Source organism: Malurus melanocephalus, unplaced genomic scaffold, assembly GCF_030028575.1.
Source record: "Malurus melanocephalus ecotype Western Australia unplaced genomic scaffold, MMel_1.1 scaffold_352, whole genome shotgun sequence".
Classification (NCBI taxonomy): Eukaryota; Metazoa; Chordata; class Aves; order Passeriformes; family Maluridae; genus Malurus; species Malurus melanocephalus.
In genome coordinates this window covers 356,014-377,306 of record NW_026623584.1, presented here as the reverse complement: position 1 = coordinate 377,306, position 21,293 = coordinate 356,014, and the positions used below count along the sequence as shown (strand labels likewise).

General features: G+C 34.8%; 1 protein-coding gene across 1 annotated transcript in view; it reads left to right on the top strand.

Moving 5' to 3' along the window:
• Positions 1-21,293, top strand: part of PALLD (palladin, cytoskeletal associated protein) — a gene marked incomplete at its 5' end in the record, with an annotated part of 143,027 nt that overhangs the window by 3,552 nt on the left and 118,182 nt on the right. The window contains 4 exons of the mRNA XM_057378286.1: positions 16,624-16,802; positions 19,043-19,109; positions 19,812-19,917; positions 20,869-20,943. Of these exons, the coding sequence (XP_057234269.1) occupies positions 16,624-16,802; positions 19,043-19,109; positions 19,812-19,917; positions 20,869-20,943 (427 nt within the window). The remainder of the gene's footprint in view (positions 1-16,623; positions 16,803-19,042; positions 19,110-19,811; positions 19,918-20,868; positions 20,944-21,293) is intronic.

The following is a 21,293-nucleotide window of genomic DNA, read 5'->3' as shown; positions in this document are numbered from 1 at the left end:
ATTTTATATAACTACACTTCTTTTTAAATACAGTATATCCCTAATCTGAGGGATGAAATTGTAATTATCTATATTCTTTTTACACATATTCTTTATTCTGAAATACTAATAAAATCTTGTTCTTCCCTCAGTGCTCTCAGTTCTTTCTTAATTATAATATGTGTCCCATAAACTGGTGGACAAACTTTGATATGAAACTTTCATCCAAATTTTCCTCAAATGAGATTATCAGATGATGCATGTTATTTTATATAGATACTTTTGAAATGGGTAAACAAGGTGTTTCAAACATAGAATGAAGATCAAAAGTTCCAGCATTGAAAAATGCTGTTTATTCTTGCCCCTGGTTGGAAGATGAASTCATGATGAAAGGCAATTCCTATGATATTCACTGTAATTTATCTAGAAATTATCCCCAAGTAGTACTCTACAAACAAGAAACCAAATAAATAATATTTATGCACTTTTTGCCATCTTTAAGTATTGGAGTGGTAAATTTAACTAGGGGGAAATGGGGAAAAAAGAGAGTATCAGTCATGTAGCTATGCACATCCCTTTCAACTAGTTTCTTGCTTAACATTATGTCTCTCTCAAAGTTACAGACCACACATGAACTTTGTTCTTAACTTTAAAAAAGGCTAAAAAAAAAAAAAAAAAAAAAAAAAAAAAAAAAAAAAAAAAAAAACCCAAAAAAAACCAAAACCCAAACATTAACCAGAGTTCATGAATCACTGTTACTTAATTTCTGCCTCAGATAAATTACAGTGTAAATGTTTAAAAGTCATTTGCAGATTTTGTTTAACTCTGAAATGCATAATGCAGGTGGGAAAGCTATTGTTATTATTTCTGAGTAACTGCTGTGAAAATTAATCAATYAGAGGCCAAAACATATACTACAGTGCCTTGACATTCCTTCCTGTGGTATGTTAATTTGGTGTGTCACTGTTCAGTTTTACTGAGTTAATGCATATAAAATATGTAGAATCAACTGAAATTGGTTTTATACTACAGGATCCTAAATATACTGTGGATAAAACAGTCAGGTTTTCTACAGATAAAAAAGAAAGCATGGCCTTTATGATGCCCAGTCTTAAAAAATGTATCTTGTGTCTGAAGTCCTTGACAAATTCCAGAGCTCCTTGGTGCTTTGCAGGTCAAGTGAAGCAAAGGTGACAAGATTCTACTGTGTTGTATAGGGTGGGAATATTCCTGTGTTTACACATATATACCATACTATTCTGTTCTTTGTGACATCTTTAGGCCAGCTTTTATTGGGCTGTTGAGTATTTACAGTTATTAATCAGTTACTAGATTGAAAGCTGTCATTCTTCCTAAACAGTGGCTACTTACTTGTTTTTTCTCACTGTAATGCTGGTGCAATCTACATTGYGCTGTGCATACGTAAAGCAGACACCCTYTCTTTAGTCAGTTTTTCAAACAATGGAGAGAAGCACTTGGAAAAGAAAATAAGGATTGAGGAATTCCAGGATTTACAGGAGCCACAGCAAGCATATAATTTTGAATCATTGCAAAGAGGAGTAGACCTTGAAGCAGTCTTGAGTGTTGATCATCGACTTGTTAGATTCCTATAGAATTTTTGATTTTCCACTAAAACCTCCTTTTGGTATTGTTTCATTTTCTGGTTTTCTTAATGGTTGTGAAAAGTAGAGATAGTATTCTTTGAGGCATGGCTGGCTAGGCCTATGTCAGTAGGTAGAACAAAGCTTGAAAATTTGAAAAGTCTTGAAATGAGTGCTTGGAGCAAGCAGGCACTAGCCRTAATTCTGCAAATAGTAATCAAAGTATAAAGCAGGGGTACATGCATACTTTTGGATCATACTGTATTGAGAGCAGTCAGATGTGGATGTAAACTTGGCTGGTAAAGCTGAAACTAAAGACTGAAGGGAGAGTTGTGCTGTGTCTTGCAGCTGGTGAGGGTGTGAAAAGACACTTCAACTGATATTTGAACAGATAACATTAATTWGCCCTTATTCTTTAGAGAAAGGTGATGGCTAGTCCTGAAACCTGGCTTAGGAAGTGAATGTAATCCTCCCTTAAGGAAGATTGCTTGTGGGTTGTAAAATGCACAGTAATGCAGCAGTTAATCCTAATGACAGGGATCTAATTGTATTAACGGGCAAATCAGTCAGATTTTTCCTATAGAATGTAATTTCGGTAAAGGGATGCTGAGGAAAACGTGGCATAYGTTTTGGGAAAACTGAGGCTTCAAAGACAGACAATTTTCCTTCCCCAGGATCTCCTTCCTATTATTTGCTGCTTCAACTAGACCCTTTCACACCACAGATGTTATCCAGGAGTCCGAAGTCTTGAATCTTATTTTACCTCTTTTAGTGGGTAACTTTTTGCTAAATCTGTGGTTCTATTTACCTCTGAGGTAGGATAGAAGCTAATAGCATGCCACAGAAAAGTATGGTTACTTGTAAATAAAACAGCCATTACCTAGAGATCAAACTTTTTTTTTCCCACTAGCAACTGTGAAAAATATCATTGATAATATTACATTGTGAATCAGAACAGGTATTGTCAGTATTGCTTTGCTATTTAATGTTGGAAACTAGTTCAGAAAGCTTCCAGTTTCATCCAGACCCAATAGGTTTAGAAATTAACTTGTTATAAATGCTGATTTTTCTATATGTAAGTACGTTAAATAAACACAACTATTGCAACTGTCTGTGAATACAGGACGTCCTAATCTTGAACCCTTTGATGGTGACTGTTTCCTCCATTGACATCCCAGCCCTCCAAGACCTGTTGCCAGAATTGCAAACCATAGTCAGTGCAGGACTGAGGTGCTTGTTCTCTACATCCTATGACACTCTGCAGAGTGATGCCAATCTCTGCAGCCCGAGTGTCACTGAGTAAATTTGACTGCTGCCATACTTCATACAAGGCACTGACAAAACTGCTGACAGCTGYCTTGCTTTGTTGAAAGTTACTAAGCTGCTGACCTGACCCAAATGAATCAAGTATTTTATCTTCTCCTCAAGGATTTTATATKGACTGTCTCTAGCTTGGAAATAATTCAGAAGTAAGAAAAATGAAGATGATAGTAGGAATAGTACCCATATTCAGATGGAATCATTTTGTATTGGCTATGTAGGGTTTCATTTTGCATTTAATTTGGTCTAGTTTAGCTAATGTTGCAGATGCCAATTAAAAGTTTATCTATTCAGCTACTATCATGTAGATAACTGTCTTCTCTATGCATCATTTAATTGTGCCTATAAAAAGCACAGTGATGGCAATATATGTCACAATTGATATAGTCCTAACTTTCCTAACTCCAGCAAGATGTTTGCTAGTTTTCAAGGTATACCAACAAGTTCCATGTGTTCAGTATGAAGAAGACTATACATCCTGGATAGAGGTTTCCTTTTATTTATTGTTGATTTTCAGGTTATAAGAGGTTTCATAATTTAGTGTTGCTGGCTTATTTTCTGTGGACTTGAGTGATTGGTCTCAAATACTTTTCATCTTCTTCCCCTTTTAAAATACCATGGTTTTGAGAAGAAGTGTGTGTTGTAAGCCTTGAGTKGCCACTGACTGACTCACTGCAATCATATTAAATGTAATTTACCTTATGAGTAGAATTCAAATTGCAGAAATGCAATTTCATCCTTATAACTTTAYATCTTTTTCTTTTAATTATTTACAATCCTTCCCTCAAAGTTCAAAATGTTATTTCACTGGAAGATCATGCCTGGCAATTCTGTAATAGATACCACTCCCCATGAAGGCAAAATAATTACAGCATGCTGTCTGAAAATCCCTTTCTGGTCAAAGGAGTATAAGGAATATCTAAGAGCAGTTACAAGCACCATGCATTCCATTTCAGCTAGACAAGGAATCACTATAATCCTACAAGCCTCAACAGTCCTGTATGTTTCAAAAATGTTCAGCATTTCACATGTGATTATTAAATGCTTTTTTTTTTTTTTTTCTTTAACCTGCTCTAACCATCTTCACTGCATTTAATTTTTTCCTTTTCCTTCCCTTCCATGATCTTCTTAATTTCCTGTTAAACACCAGAATTGGTAACTTGGTTAAAGCACAGGTCTACATAAACTAGGTGATGTTAGCTTCAATTTAAGTGAACAAAGTTATAGTTATTTACTGGTCTTAGGTGCATGACTGCCTTCAGACTTCATAGAAGGTGGCCACATAAAATCCTTCCACAACAGACCAACAGAGCCCTAAAAATTAAACTCCAGTATTTCAYTGGCATGCAGGGCTGTATAGTAACTTTTATCCATCTCTTCATGCCAGTATGCCAGCTTTCAAAAMTATTGAATAATTTTATGGCTAACAGTACATCTGGTAATGCAARGTCAGAATCTGCTCTTATGTTAGAGACATGGTCAGCACCAAAGGAGTTAAGACAGTGGAAATTGAGTTCTGAACTGGCTCTTACCTTCCCCAGGTGACAGTGGACAAAGTGCTTAACCTCAGTTTTTCAGTAGTAAAACATATCTAATTATCTCATGTTCAATTACTGTTTCAGTGATTAAAGTTCTATTCACTGAGCTTTTCTTTAGAGAAACATTTTTATTCAGCTACTTCAGTCACAAGAACACTCATTGTGCAATCGCCGACATTCACTGTAGATGAGTGGGAACTGCTGTTTGAGCCATTAGATCCTGCCTAGACTGTTGCCACCACATAGTCCAATGCTTATATTCAAWGAGATGTGCCATTTGCTAACACCATGGAAAATTATGGTGCAYGTTCTTACTGAAAATATTTGTAAGGGTATCCTAACCTAACAGAACAGGGAAAATCTGTGTAGGAGGAAATGGGATAAAATGAGGGAGGCTTAGTATGCTGTTCTAGTGGGCTCTTCCAGCATGCTCTGAAACYGAGAACAATCTGTATGAAACCAGGAATCTTATCTCTAATACCATGTGTGTTTTTTCTGAAGCACGAAACTTTTACTCTGTTCTCATATGCTTTATGCACCACTACTGTACTCTCAGTACAGGGCTGGATGCACTTGGTGACTACATTTTAATATGTTTGAGTATCTTCCTATAACCTTGAAACAAATATTTGAGGATGCTTTATAGAACATAAACCAGGCAGAATTTCCTGGATTAACTTTCAAGTCCATTTTGGAGAGAAAGTTTACATCTTTGTATTTCCATGTATAGCAAAATCCTTTAACTAGAGGGTGAGAAATACAGAATAGCATCTCTACTTTGCAAATCTAATGTTCTGATTTTTTTGGGGAAGAGATGATAATCTTYGCATGAAACAAAATAGCAGATAAATAATTTTTTTTGCTGGCACAACTACAGACACAAGCAGAAGGGGTCTGCTTGACTTACTGACAAGTAAATTAGTGGAACAATCTGAAATGAAGATAATGTCTACCAGACTTTGACTTCAGGGTAAGATGTTTCAGTCCCCAGAAGGAAGTTGTACAAGACCAGTCAATTTAATTACCTGTCAGAATGAAAGAAATTATTGCTCAGTGTCTGGCATTTCATGCCCTAAAACTACAGAGCTCCTGTGTAGTACCTAGTTAAATGCAAAATGTACATGCTTCAGATGCTGGGGGTTTTTTTGTGTTCAGTGCTGAATTCTTCTGTAGAGCATGTTTCATAGTTCTGTGGCAGTCCTCTGAAAGTATAAAACTCTGAAAGGGTGGGAAATGAATGGCTTTATCTGGTAATCATTTTAATTTGAATTACATTAACAAAAATAATGAAAGCATCTACAGTAATCTTAAGCACAGAACTGCAGAGCCAGGCATTATCAAAATTTTATGGCTGTACTTGCTCATTCATCACATTTATAAATGTTCTGTCTGTGCTCTGACATATGGAAACAGCGTCCAGGTTTATTGTCATTGGAGGCATGCTATTGCAGTGGAGATCAAAATGTAGAAGATATTTCAAAAGAAAAAATCTTGCGGTGAAATATGAGAACTAAAAATACAAAATGAGAAAGTTATATGAAATGTTAATGTTATAAATTAATGTACGTTTATCTTTTTCGCCACTTTATTCTTTCTGTCACTTCCTGCTTGTATCACCTACTGCCTTTAGCATAATGTCTTCTGAAAAAAGGTAAATGTACCACAAAACTGCTGTGTGAATGTTTCTCTTATGTTCTAGTTCTTTGATTTTGTTTTATTTTTACTGACTTGTAATAGAGAATTGCATTTGTAGATATGTCAGAAGACCAAAGAATTTTTCTTTTCAATGCATTTTATTTAATTTTGCAAATTATAGACCAATTTTAATTCCTTAGAATCCATAGGTCTTAGTTTGTGGTTTTTTTTTTTCATTTGAAACCAATGAAACTCAGAGAGGTTACAAATAGTTTTACTGCTGTATTTATTTATGYATTTTATCTCGTATTTAATAATATTGAATAATCATGTTTAATAATATTGGAAAATAAATTATGTAATACACATTATGAATATATATATGTTTGTATATATATATATATATATTTATATATATATATATATATAACTGTTGAACTATTGCAAATTGGAAGCATTTTCAATACAATATCTTTCCTCCCCTGATATTTTCAGGTTTTTATAGTTAAGTGTTGGGGTCTAATAGCTGAGGASAACAATTTTCAGTGAAGGGAAAAGAATTTAGCCACCTGAAGTTGAAAGTATTTTGTTGTGACACAATATTGGCTTTGTTCTGAAGGACATTTATTTCAGTTTAATGAGAGCTTGAAAAAAATTAAATATTGTTGAGTGCAGCCATCCAAGTTGCTGAGTGATTACATTCGTTACTGAAATACAGTTTTAACTGGAGTGAAGCAAAGAATTCTTTTGACTCTACAGTTGTGCCAGMAAGTGCCTATTCTGAATTTTCAGGAGAATAGCAGTTTTCCCTTTAACTATTCTGATTTATCCTTTTTCAATGTACTTAACCTGGAAGACAGCAGAGACATTTCTCAGGCACCTGCAAAGAGGTTCTAGTTATGTCGGCCCAGACTGCATTAGATCTCAAAATCCYTTTTTAGGAGATTTATCCCAAATGTATGGCTGAGTTGTATGTGGTAGTAGTATGCATACATGTGCCAATAGCTCAGGTCTAGTCAAACAGATTATATAAAACATTCTTCTATAAAAATTTAGATGTCTGGTACAATACAGTGCTTCAGAAAAGAAAGTGTGAATAAATTATTTAAGAAGAGATGTAGGGAAATGGATGCATTAAATATTATTAGTGCATTAAGTTTTCTGCCTATTTTGAAAAAAATGACTGATGTAAAGAATCTCACTTAATTAGCCTGCAGTTATCTAATGAATCCAATAGCCCTTGAAAATGCCTTACAGATAGAAGTATTGAAAACTTCGTATCTTAAATTGCATATAATTTATTCTTGGATTTTTAATTAAAGCTTTTCATTTACATGTATGAACATGGGCGTGTAGCTTTTAAATTTATTTGTGTCCAAACTCACTAGTTATAGAAGATACTCAATGAATTTGAGTTGAATTTCAATTACTTTTTAATAACTAGCTGTATATGTGGGAAATAATCAGCACGCCTGTTGTATAATGTGGTTTGCAGTTAACAATACATAAGTGGTCCTTCATTGCACAGAATTTTCTCCTTCTTGACCTGATTATTACAAAAATACAGAAGAAACTGTATCTACTAAATCTATCTACATCTGTCAGTTAAGTTGCAGCTTCTGAAAGTGATACTTTCATAGCACGGGCTTTTGGCCAAAGAGGGAAAAGAAAGTTCTGTGTAAGATTTCTGAAACTGAAATCTGCAGGTTACACCTGCACCTGAATAATGCTCTTGTCTTCAGAAAACATGTAATTAAGATCAAGAGTAATAAGTACTTTGAGTTTTGGTAATGGACAAAGATATGAAAAAAAAAAGATAATTCTTTTGTGGCAAAGGGTAAAGATAAAATAGGATAGGAGGTAGGGTTTCAACTTTGAACTTCAAAAATGAAAAATAAGTTATTCAGCATGCATTTCAGCATTCTTTTATGTCAGAAGGTTGGCTATAACATAATCAATATTGTTTTAGAAGAAACTTCTTTATAAGATATTTGTTCATTCTGGTTAGAGAAGTAAACATCCAGATTTTTCCTTTAATATTGACTGCTTTTTGGCCAGTTAAAGAAATGTGATGTCCCCGTTGTTCTTGTTGAATAAAAACAGATGCACAGATGTCTTTGATCTGCATGATGAAACAGGATTACCTGAAATGTGGTATCTCATTTGGATATCATTGATACATTTGCGAAATATCGTTGGCACCAACCCCAGATGCAGTCACTCAGAAAAGCCACTTCCCTGCTTGCTTTGCCACATGGCATAAATGTATCTATGAGACTTTGAAGCCAGAGCAACAAGAAAGTTGTTACATACTTTCCATTGTTTCTATGTTAAATATTTATATAATTTCCTTATAATCAGAGTTCTAAAAAAACAGTGAACATATCCAGTTTTATAAAAAGTTACTCCTGCAAGAAAGAATAGAAAGAGGTTAACATTACTTTAACTTCCTACATAGCTTGTTATTACAGAAATGTATATCAATCAGAAATAAAGTTTAGTTTGCAGATCCAAATAAGTCATACAGTAGGTACCTCTTTTCTATATATTATCGCTGGTTATGTACAGAAAAGATTAGTGTTAAACTTCTCTATTATAGGCATGATGTGTAATTCAATTTTATTCATTAAATCTCACCATTTTCCCCTTTATATCTGGATAATTCATTACTGCATCACAGCACRCGTATTTTCCAACATTTATAAGTCTGCAGGATTAACACAAAACCATGCAATTTATAGCAATAAAATTTTACTAAATTAGAGCATATCTGTATTATAAACTCATTCTTTTCTTTAGTTTTCATAGTACATATTCAAATTATGATTAACATGAAAAAAGGGGTCCATTTATTTAGTTAATTTACGGTTTATGCTTCTCTCACCGCAAGGCAACTACTTTTAGACTCAAAAAAAACCCCAAAAACGAGTATGAATCTAAATATAGGTGTAAGCATTCCTTTAAAAAGTAATTAATAAGAAAATACCAATTTGTATTTTGGTTCATATTATAATGCTCCCAGTAGTTTTGACTATGATGCTCCTTCAAAAATGGCCTATAACAGGAAGCTGAGATGAAACAGAAGGACCTTAGGAATTAAATGATAGTTGCCTCAGTAGCAAATTTGTAGGAGTAAATTTCAGTACATTCAGCAACTTCAGAAAAATAAATTTTGCATCAAAAATTCTTATTGTACCTAAAAATAGTTTAGCCGTAACACAGTTKAAATCGGCAGCATCCATTATACCACTGCCAGAGAAATGCAAAATGAACAGCAGTAACTGTTGAACAAATTATTTTAAATACTCTTAATCTAAAAAGTAAAATAAATGTTCTCTTAAAAGATTTGGTATATGGAAAGCTATACAGCTCTGAATCTTTGCTTTGTCCAGTGTTGTGTTCAATTTTCACACTTTCTAGCATTGTTTTTGTGTTTTCTTGTGTGAATATCTCTATCATTCAAGTAACTAAAAGCCTCCATCCAAAAATTTTTCAAGTAACTAAAAGCCTCCATCAAAAAACTTTCTTTAAGGCTTCTATAGTTAAAAGCTACAAAGTGAGGCCAACATTTGCAAAGTCAAGGACAAGAGACAAAAAACCCTAAGAATCCTTTAGATGATCATGTGATTTTAAGACAGAACAATTACTTTTTAATCAATTCTGACAATACTGTCTTTCTTTTGTAATCAGCTGTATACACCTATGTAAGGCTATGCAGTACCTACAGAGAATGACACAAGCTATAGGATGTAACTCTGAGTATCTTGKCTGGAGCTATCAAAATCTCAAGCTAACTTTCAGTTTATCTCCCCAGCTGAAATGCTGAAACAGAGTAGAATCCTTATTCCACRGATAAGGTGAACAGAAAGAGGCTTSGAAAACCAAGAATGTGGGGAAGAAATTTTTCTAATGTCAGGAATAAGCTAAAAAAATCACCTTTGGCGTTACTGCAGGTTGCAGTCAGTGATAGAGGCTGCTGCTCGCTGGCTTTGGAAGCTTTGTAATCCTTAGCTCAGCTGGTCATATCTGTTACTTCTATACCCCCCCTACTTTACATCCTTTACAAAACGTGATACAAAGTTTCACTTCAGATGAAGTAGAGTTAATTTGTAGGAAATGGCATGCTGAAATGTTGATAAATGTCTTGAAAAATACAATGATTTTAGTATTATCTTTCCATTTCTTTGGCACATTCGGAGGGCAGTTTTGGTCTCCAAATACCTAATTGTGTGGTTTACTCATGTGGAAGTGAAGTCCTCATTGAAATTCGTCAGTGCTGGGAGAAGACTGCTCAACTTCTGAGGAATCAGTTAAATCAGTTACATTAATGTACACTGTTTATAATATAACATAGTTATTATAARATTTGCTTCTGTGGTTTTCAGTACATTGAGCCATTTTTAAATTGATTAACTCAAGGTTCAGGCAAAGCACCAGCATCTATATTCAGATTTTCATTTTCTTTAGGTTTACAGTATATAAATATTTAAAGCATGTATGTTGTTACTAGTAACTCTCTTATGAATTATCTATACAAATAATGAAATATCTATTGCAGAAAAATTGGGCAGTGTGTAAAGAGCTATAAGCATCTGAATCATCTGATTCCTGGAGTGTACTCTAAACCTTTCATGATGGACCTGATTTGTTTCAAAAATCAAGTTAAATTCTTTAGATAATAATGTTTTATAGTCTGGAAGTGTTGGGCTGCTTAGTTTCAATGGAGAAAAACAAAATGGGAGTTACACAGTATTGTGATGGAAATGCTGACTCTGCCAGTATGGGAATGTCAAAGTATTTAATTTTGACTTTTCTTGCTGAACATACTTAACACMACTAAGGATAAAATTACTTTTTAATTTACAACTTATCTCTCTGCACTTTCTGTAGTGGTCAGAGTTCCCTATTATAATTTCTCCCTAAGGCTATATCTTAAAGTTTCGCTTCAGCTGCCATTTTAAATTAACTTTAAGAGAGTGCAGAGAGGAAAACCTCTCTATTCCTCAGTGACTCTCAAAAAACATAAGTTCCAGCAGGATTATGCATTAGAGAGAACTTTGAACTGCTTTTCTTAAGACCCTTGTGCTTACTTAGTCAGTGTACTGTTCAACTCTGTTTATATTTTGTTCAGGGTCATTAAAATCCCAGACACACGTGCTCCTATGTATTTCCATGCATGGAGGATTGTGAGGGCACAAAGAAAAGAAGAGTGAAAAGAAAGCCATATTGTGTGGATTGCTACTTGATGTCAGTGTGCATGAACTACTGCTCACCTGGCGTCTGACTGTCCTTTTTTGTTTGCTGTTCTCATTTTGCCRACATGAAGCCAGTGGAAAAGCAAAGAGGGTTTAAAGCATGAAAAATGAGTACCTAAACAGTGTTCCCCTGCTACCAAAAAGTCTCCGATTTACTTCCTTGTCTATTGACTTTCCAGTCTAGTGATTGTGTTTCACTGTCTGTATTAAGAATTTAATTGCTATCATTTTAATATACAGGAAATACAATGTAGGTGAAAACTAAGCTTGGTTAAGGAAAGCAAGGCAAAGAGTGGTACAGTGGAAATGCACACGAGAAATGGTGGAAAGAAAATGAAGAAGTAGGAGAGAGCAGAAAAATTCAGTGTAATTTGAAATTTAGCAAGATACAGARTGACTAATAAAATTAACAAAATTTATTTCAGTTACATAAAATATATTTTCCTTTTATTCTTTTTTTTGTTTGTTTTTTAGTCAGCCATTATCTGACACCTTACAGTAGTTTCTCTTGTTAAGTGAACAATTCTCTACAAATTTGTATGAAAGGTAGCAYGACCTGCAGGAATGCACCTACTGTGCAATCTGGAACTCTTATTCTGTGGACTGATATTTACACATATATGCAAACCCTTTTGTTGATCTCTCTGCCTGTTCTGCTCCTACTTGCACACTTTTTGTAATACTGAGAACCTACAACAAAGGGACAAGGAAGTGAGCTGATATTTTTATACTTGGTATCCCGAAGCTGTGAAAGAGGTGTCCTCTTAAAACAATATTCTGTATACAGAGAATTTTCTTTTTCTTAAAGCATCTGCAGTACATTGGTTTCTCTGTGTTACTTTCAATGTCTTTTGGGTTGGGTTTGGTTTGGGGTATTTTAACTCTCCAGAAGTATTGTTGCCTTCTCATGGCTAGAAAGTAATCCTTTTGTTCCCAAGAGGATCAGTAGGCTGGAACAGACTGGATATGAGTTAATGCTGCCCCAGTTAGCATAAAACTGGAATTTTCTTGTAAGATTTGCTTTGTGGCTGTTTATCTGTGTCTAGCCATGAGTCCTTCTGGTTTCTTTGGCTCAGTTTCTCTTTGATAGTGATTTGTTTCTTGCTTTAGTGATCCCTCTGCAAAAAGTGGGAATGCTTCAAAGATTTATCTTTGAATCTATTTCAGTCCTTAAGAGCAGAAATTTATCTTACYATGGTTATTCTAATGAAGTAAGGTTGACTGCACAAATGTATAAAATATGAAAAAGTAGGATTCAGTCCATGTTTAGGAAAAAAATGCTTCATTTATTTTTATTCAATCACCCTCTTTAAATTCACAAACACTCTTGAATTGAACTGGCAGCTGGCAAATTATTGCCAAGTAAGTATTTAAATTGWGTATTTTCTTATTCACCTAATTTTGTTGTAAACACCAAAAGAAATTAATGACAAGTAATCCTCTTTTATCAACATGTGCATAGAAAAAAAAAATGCAATTAGAAAAGGAAAGAGAGTACAAGTAAGTCTCTTCCAGTGTTTGTCATTTCAAATACCTGTGCTCTTGCCAATTGTGAAGGTGAATCCTTCTTTCCACAATAAACAGTGGAGTCCCACACCAGGTGTGTTTCCCATGCATCAAACATTGCYTTAATGACAGCTGAGGTAATCTGGTATTGAATTGCTTACTTGTGTGCATTTCTCTGAGGCAGACAGTGTCTGATGTAGCAGGTCAGGACTCATTTTCAGTATGACACTGATATGATGCAACATGYCCTAGCCCCAGCTAGTGCTGAGGAATAGCTCCCACTACTTGAGACTGTGTGTATGCACAAATCAAGGGACAATGCAGAACTTGTCCTTCTAAGAAAACAGTTTATTTATTAAATCACAACTACAACAACAAAAAGGAATTTTTTTATTTTAGGTTCTTATGCTTATGACAATTTCTCAAACATTTTGTGAACATGGAATTTAGGAAACAATAGAAAGACATATCATTTGCATGAAACTAAAATGGGATCTGTCTGAGAAAATAATTAGGCTTGGAGGAGAGGTTTTCCTTTGCAGGATGTTTCTGRAAAGGAAAGAAAAATAGAGCAAATGGTTATGTAGGGCCTCATATTACAGTCTCTTGTCTCTGTCTAGAAATTGAATTAACCTCTCCTTSTGCATATTGTTTAAAATGGAGCTTAGGAAAGGCGACCCAGAGGTTAGGACTCTGAAGGTCTCATAATCAGAAATAGTAGCAGTGGTTTGTACACTGGCAGAAGGGACAACTTGTGACAAGAGAAAAGGAGGGGAAGAGGGGGAAGAGAAATGTTAATTTTGGCAGTAGAGCTGACAGAATAGATTTGTCTCCAAGGCAAATTGTTGTAAAAGTAGGCCAAAGGGGTCTGCTGAGTAAACAAATGGAAGTTTGTTAGCTCTTTTCAAAAATGATACTTTCCGTGTGCACTATCTAGGCAACTGAAGACAGAAAAGGAACTCGTTAGTATTTTAATTACAGAAGACAATTGCATATTGCTTTAATGCCACTATCAACTGGATTTTTTCCTTCGGGACTAAAACATCTATCATTCATAAACACAGAGAGTTTGTCTGCAATAATGATGTTATTAAGGAGAGTCCTGTTATGTGTAAACCTGCTAGGTTTCTGAACTCTTCATTCTGAAATAAGCATGACATTTGAAGTTTTACAATATAATGTTATCAAAAGGATGTTTTAAAACATWTTTTTTTGCTAATTACATAAAGTTTAGTATTTTTTAAAAAGAACAATAAAAGTCAGGCAGTTAATTCTAAAGACTCCTCACTGATGGTTATTTTACAGTATCATCCTGTAGTGTTGCATGCTTTTCCTGAATAGGTTAGGGAGAGTTCTGTAACTCCTTGGGGTTATTTTGGTTTTGGGGGGTAAAGCGAAGTCATCTTATAGGGAGGAAAAAAAAAGTTACATTGTGAAGTATTACTGGGATATAAATGCAGAAAGTCTCTCGCGAACATGTACAAATAAAAGGAAAAGTACCTTTTTTCCCAAAATTTTAAATATTTAAAAATTATTTTAAAAAATTCTGTTATCTCTTACTTTGCATTGACTATCCATAAATTTCTGAGATTATGCTTGTTAATTTAAAAAACCATACTACAGTAGAAAACTAAAGGTGTAGGGGAGAAGATCCCTTTCGAAGCTTTCTGTCAAGAATTGCTCATTTTGTCTTTATTCGCATTAGAGTGAGATTTAAATATTGGGGTGGCAGAGGAAGAAGAGGGAAAGGAGGGAAGAGAGAGGACATGGAAAAGCACAGATTAGGATTATGGGGTGAGAAGAAGGGAGAAAAGGGTGGYAAAGATCAGGGTGTGTTTGCAGGACTGGAGTAGGAATAACAGGATGGCAAAATTTGTTTTCAGGATATAGGGGTAATTTGAGAACAGGATGATTGCTCACTAATGATTTTCCTTAARTGACTCTCCAACCTACCTCCCCTCCATGCAAAAATGCTCAGCAGACCCTATAAACCAAGAATTATCCACTTCTCATACTCAGTGTGCTGCCAGAGATACAGATAAATCAGGGCATAACCTATGGGAATAAAACTATTTGCTATGAGGGGATGAAACAGAATAAAGGTGGGAACATGTACTTTCATGGCATCAATGTAGGCTGAGAACATAGACTAGATCTTAGCAGTTTACACTGGAAAATGCTTGATTGACCCGATGTAAACAAAATTATCTTATGCTTTTATCTACTTATAAGTCACCACAGATAAGTGTCAGTTTTGTCTGTACCTAAATCCAGCACTTTTGTTGGAGCAACATTTTTGATAATGGGATACGTATTACTTACATACATAAAAATCCARGCCTAGAAAAACAGTTTATGTTCTTGATCTAAGGCAAGAGTAAACCTGTTTAAAGCTTATCAATATGGAACCTGTGCCGTGGTATTATGTTAGGTTGACCAGGCACAATGGACAAAAATCACAGAATCACAGAATGGGTCAGGCTGGAAGGGTCCACAGTGGGTCATCTGGCTCAGCCTCCCTGCTCCAAYTGGGTTATTCCAGAGCACATGGCACAGGATTGCATCCAGACAGTTTCTGAGTATCTCCAGYAGGGGAGATTCCACAACCTCTCTGGGCAACCTCTTCTAGTGCTCTGTCACCCACACATCAAAGAAGTTCTTGATATTCTGGTGAAACTTCATGTGTATCAGTTGCCTATTGCCTCTTGTCCCGTTGCTTGGCAGCACTGAGCAGAAACTGGATTCATCCTTTTGATGGATCCTTCAGACACTTGTATATATTCATGAGGTCCCCTCTTAGTTGTCTCTTCTCAAGGCTGAACAGGCCCATCTCCTATTCTCATAAGAGAGATGCTCCAGTCCCTAAATCATCTTTGTTGCCCACTCAACAGAATGCTGGGTTCCTCTCATGCTGAGGAGCCCAGAACTGGACACAGCGCACCRGGGCTGAGCAGAGGGGCAGGATCAACTCCTTTGAGCTGCTGGAATGCTCATCCTAGTGCACCCCAGGACACCATTGGCCTCTTGGTCATAGCGTCACACTGCTGACTCACGGACAGCTTGTGTCCACCAGGTCCTTCTCCACAAACTTCCCAACAGCTCAGCCCCCAGCCTATGCTGGTGCCTGGGGTTGTTCGTCCCCAGGTGCAGGAGTCCACATTTGCTTGTGTTGCATTTCAGTCAGTTCCTCTCTGCCCATCTCTCCAACCTATCAAGGTCCCTCTAAGGGCTGCACAGTGCTTCGTCATCAGCCACCCCTCCCAGCTTTGTGTCATCRGTGAATTTGCTGAGGAGGCACCTTCTCCTCCAACCAAGTCATTGACGAATTATACTGGACCAAATATCATCTCTTGGGGGACACCACTAGTGACAGGCCTCCAACTAGACCCTGTGCCACTGAYTACAAATTCAGATATTCTGTGTGCAGAATCAGTGGACTTTGGGTAAATGGGAGTGATAAGTTATATTGAAATGTATTGGACTGTGATCAAAGCAAACAACAGAAGTTATGCATTAAAAATTCATTTACCAAAACCAGGACAGGAGGTAGATTTAAAATGTAGGTGTGTTGTGTACAATTTTAAGTGTTGTCCTTCCTTATATAAAAAGTTTATTCTAGCAAATTATTTCTTTGTGAATGCCTTTAAATACTTCAAAGCACCATGTGCTGATTTCAGTAGCAATTTAGATTTTTGTAAGAGAGTGTAATGTCTTCATGTGTGCAATGAGCCTGAACCAATCCTTTATATTCTTTTTTTCTTTGTCTTCCTAAATGTGTGTGGGCTGCAGATGGTTCTGTGAAGGAAAAGAACTCCAGAATTCCCCTGACATTCAGATCCATTCTGAAAGTGGAGGACTCCATTCACTAATTATAATAGAAGCCTTTGAAGACGACACTGGACGCTATACTTGTCTGGCTTCAAATTCTTTTGGTTCAGATAGCACATCAGCTGAAATATTCATTGAAGGTAAGAGGTAACATAATAAAATACTTGATGCATATAAGAAAAGATAACTCAGCTGAAGTTTACTTTTGGTTCTATATTTTAAGATTGCATTCAATATGGCAAAATTTGTATGGTATTCCTCTGCTTTCCTTTAACAAAGCACATTTTGAACATCCCATCATATTAGTTCAGGTATTTCAAAGAATGTGTCAGGAATCACTGAGTAGATTGCTCTTTATTTAGGATAGAAATGACATAAAGAATGGGGCATATCATTAGCTTTTAAGCAGTACCTCTGTAAATCACTAGTTAAAGATTTTACTAGTGGTAGCAATAATGATTTCATGACAGCAGTAACCCCCATCACAGTTCTGAACTGCCTCCCAGTGCAAATAAATGTGGCATACCCAAATGAGTCTTCTTCAGTCATGTGTAAATGTACTATAATCCTTTATCTTTGGTATACTAATTTTAAGTCAGATTATAAGCAGACATACTGTTGTTTTCTAGAAACAACTGCTAGTTATTGTCAAAATATTTCTTCACTGCAAAATTTGTCATAATTCAAGTATTATTTTCTCTGAGAAAAGTTAATGACCATGAGTAAATTTATTATTTTTAGCAGAAAATTGTATTTCAGGCAAGATTATCTTGATTGAATACTAATTTTTTTTAATTCATAAATCTTTCAAAAATTTGGGTAATATGCATTTTTTACCAGTTTTGTAACTGTTTAAAATTATTTTCAATTATAAACTGAAAGCATAAAATAAATTCATGTAATAGTCATAAGAAATCTGAATAATGACACTCCAAAATTATTAAATAGCTTTTGATTAATAAACAATAAACTTTTCACTGTAAATTAATTAAATCATTACATATTTGCCTTTATAAGATTTCTTTCATTATGYTTTTCATTTTCAGAACTTTTTTTGTGCCCCATTGGGATATAATAGCAAAATTCCCAATACTTTTCTGAATCTTACAGATTCTAGTAGGTGTTTTCTTTACAGAAGTAAACATGATTTCAGAAATACTCAGGTGTAGTAAAAATATATAATGCTGTGTGAAGTTATAAGGACAGAAACAGTTAAAGGAGAAAAATCTGGATAGAGAAGATACASTGAATCAAACAATTCATTTTTTGGTATCTGTCAAAGCCTGTGTTATTTGATCTTGTCTGTAGACAAGTGTGATTTGTATACGGAATTCCTGTCTTGAAGTTTTGTAACATGTTACCTGGAAAGAGAGAATTGTACAAGTAATTAGGCTCCTCCCCTATAATTTTTAAGGGAAACAGATTGAACAACTTGATGATGATGCATCATTCTTTTGTGCAGCAGGCCCAGCCACGCAAGACCTGGTTGTTCTGTGTTCTTAAGAAATCCTTTCATGTAGACCCACTTTAATGACTGCACATTTGCTTCTCTCTTCTCATCTGTTTTGTGTTACTTATTGTTTTGATATTTTTCACAGCATAAATTTTGTAAATAAGTAGGGTACTTGTCACAGCACTGCTTCACTAGAATCCATCTATGCTGTACTATGCATAATGTTTATGARGTGCTTATGATTTGAATTACACAAACAGCTATCAATATAGAKGGACAAATTCTTTGAAGAATAATATGTACTGCATAAATGTCTAGAATAAATGTGTGAARTATCTGTTGTTAGGGAAAATTGAGACAAAGGGAATAAATGTTTTTGTATTTTTTCCTTTAAGTAAGCCCAATGTATTGCCACATACATTATATCAAGACTTCCACTGGCAAGAAAAAGCAGTACATAAATGTTATGTGTAGATTAATGTAAATAGTCTGAAATGTGGAGATCATGAGCAGCAAGTTTAGTCTGMAAATGTCTTGGTATATTGAAGAAAGTTTGAAGATTTGTTATTTGTGTATAAGCTTAAGCTTCAAATTTAAAATTTAAGTAAATATAATTATATTTTTCCACTAGAGCAGTAGTAGTCAGCATTATTTTCTTCTGTCTTGGCCATATTTATTACAACATGAAAAAGAGAGCTAGGAGCCCAGGGAAAACAGTTTGCAATTAAATTGTCTTGGTTATGATTTCTGTAACTGTGTAAAGTACATAGTTAAAATCTTTATCAGATAAAAAAAACCTGCAGTAGTTTGTTACAAAGAGTTCTAAATTCTAGAAATGCAAAAGTATCACAGTTTTTTCTTTGGAATTTAAATATTAAATATATCAATAAAAATATATGAGATGATTGAAAAARATTTCTTTTCCAGGTGCCAGTTCTACAGATTCTGAGTGTGAAAGTTTAATTTTCAAATCAAAATCTGGAGCTATGCCACAGTAAGTGTGTAAAGCAGTATCAATATTGTGAAAATGTTAATAAGAGATACTGGAAAATCTTTGGTAGTTTGAAGATCTGAATAAGAATTTGGGGTACATTTGTGTATGTCTTTTCTTCTCTCATGTGATATGAATGTTTAGTATTATAACTGTAGGTCGTATTAATATACTTGTTCTATCAGAGAAGACTGGTCTTACCTTGGCAACTATTTTGTTGGTACCAACTTTTCATATTCAGAAGTAAATTCAAGTTAACCAAATTTTCACTTGTAATCACCCAATCCAGTGTCCTATTACTTGTTATTTGTGAGAAGATGCCAAYCCCYACCTCATTGAAAATTCCTTTCAGGTAGTTATAGAGAGAAATAACTTCCCCCAAGCCTCCATTTCTCATGACTAAACAACCACAGTTCTCTCAGCTGCTCCTCAYAGGATTTGTGCTCTAATAAGAAAGATGTAGAGGACTGCAATTAAATAAACAAAATGCATTTTAATTTTGTCTTAAACCAGTACKTTTTATTGTGTGAGGAAGTGTAAATTAGCCAAAGGTTGTGCTCTTCTCAAACTTTGCCCAATGATGATCCTTTCAGATGATAATGACATATTTAAATATGTAGAAAATACAAGGTGGCTCGTGTGTTAAAAACTACCACATTCTCATTTTAGATCTTATYAAGTGCTTGCTGGGGTTTTGTGTTTCAGGGCCCAAAAGAAAACCACTTCTGTTTCCTTGACAATAGGATCTTCTACACCAAAATCTGGAGTGACCACAGCTGTAATTCAACCTATCTCTGTGCCCAGTCAGCAGGTATTTTTAGACACCAACTTTTAAATTAGTGAAAGTATYTCAAATTTTCTTCCAAATTTTGCARCTCCTGAAAAACTCTGTATTTTTTAGGAATTATACTGTTAAATTATAAATTTACATTACTATATTAGCAATTATGACTTAAAAAAATTAAGTATATATCCACTGAGTGGACACAAAAATAAATGTACTTATGGTTTCTTACACAGTGAAAAAAAGCATGCAAGCAACAACAGATCTGGTGATGATGAAAATTACAGAGTTTGTCACTTAATAGTGACTTGTTCCAGACCCAAAAGACTGTAYTACAAATGAATGCCTGCAATCTTTTTTAGCAAAAGTTTTGAATTTTTTTATTAAATTTAATATTGCTGTCATTTCTTTGGGTCGTTTAGAGAAAAATTAATTTTACTATCGAAATGGTAAGTATAGAAAATTGATGTTCATTCATTTGTTCTTAAGTCTTTAATGCCACTGTGTCTGACTTAGAGTTTGCATATAAATCATAAAATACAAACCAAATAAAAATCTCTGTCAGCCTGTACATGGTAAATTCTTTTCCCTTCCTTAGGCTAACCTTGATAAGCTTTTAGGTACCTGAATTTATTTATCACTACATCAGTGAAGGGATGCAGTAGAAGGAGAAGCAAAAATGCTTCAGTGCAAGGGATTTAGCTGAAATCATATTAACAGGAATCAAGTTCTCAAAATACTTTGAGGCAAGGGCATTTGGATACAAAATTCTCATTGGAAATATAGATGACTTCAAAACTTGCATTTTGATTTCAGAAATATAACAGATGTGAAATAGTCATGTTGCCCAAAAACTGTGGCAACAGAGAACACCATAGACTGCACATGTGAGAGTTTGCATTTTTGCATGTACATGGAGGCTATCTCATTGAAACTAGTATTCTTTCCATTTTATAGCATTGTTGCATTGCTTTTCAGGTTCAAAGCCCTACTTCACACCTGCATCATCTGGATGGACCCAAGCCTATCTATTCTGCACCTATTTTTACAAAGGTATRTTTTATCCATCATGAATTTTATATCATACTTTTATAGTCCAAAAGAAAATATTAAAATGATGGTTTGATCATGTTCAAACTTTTCAGTATCAATGACTTCCTATGAAAATACTTTTCCACAACAACAATGAAGTTCCCTTGCATTCTAGCCTGTTAAAATCACATCAATTTACATCAATATCCTCTATGAGTTCGTCTTATGCCCATGACTGTTCTCCATTTTAAGTCTTTCTAAAATATAGCCAAGTAAGCACTAATTACATATCATAGTCTTGACAAAACCTCATCCACAATAATTTATCGACAGGCAAGGTCAAATAACATAGGCTTTTAAACTCTGATTTA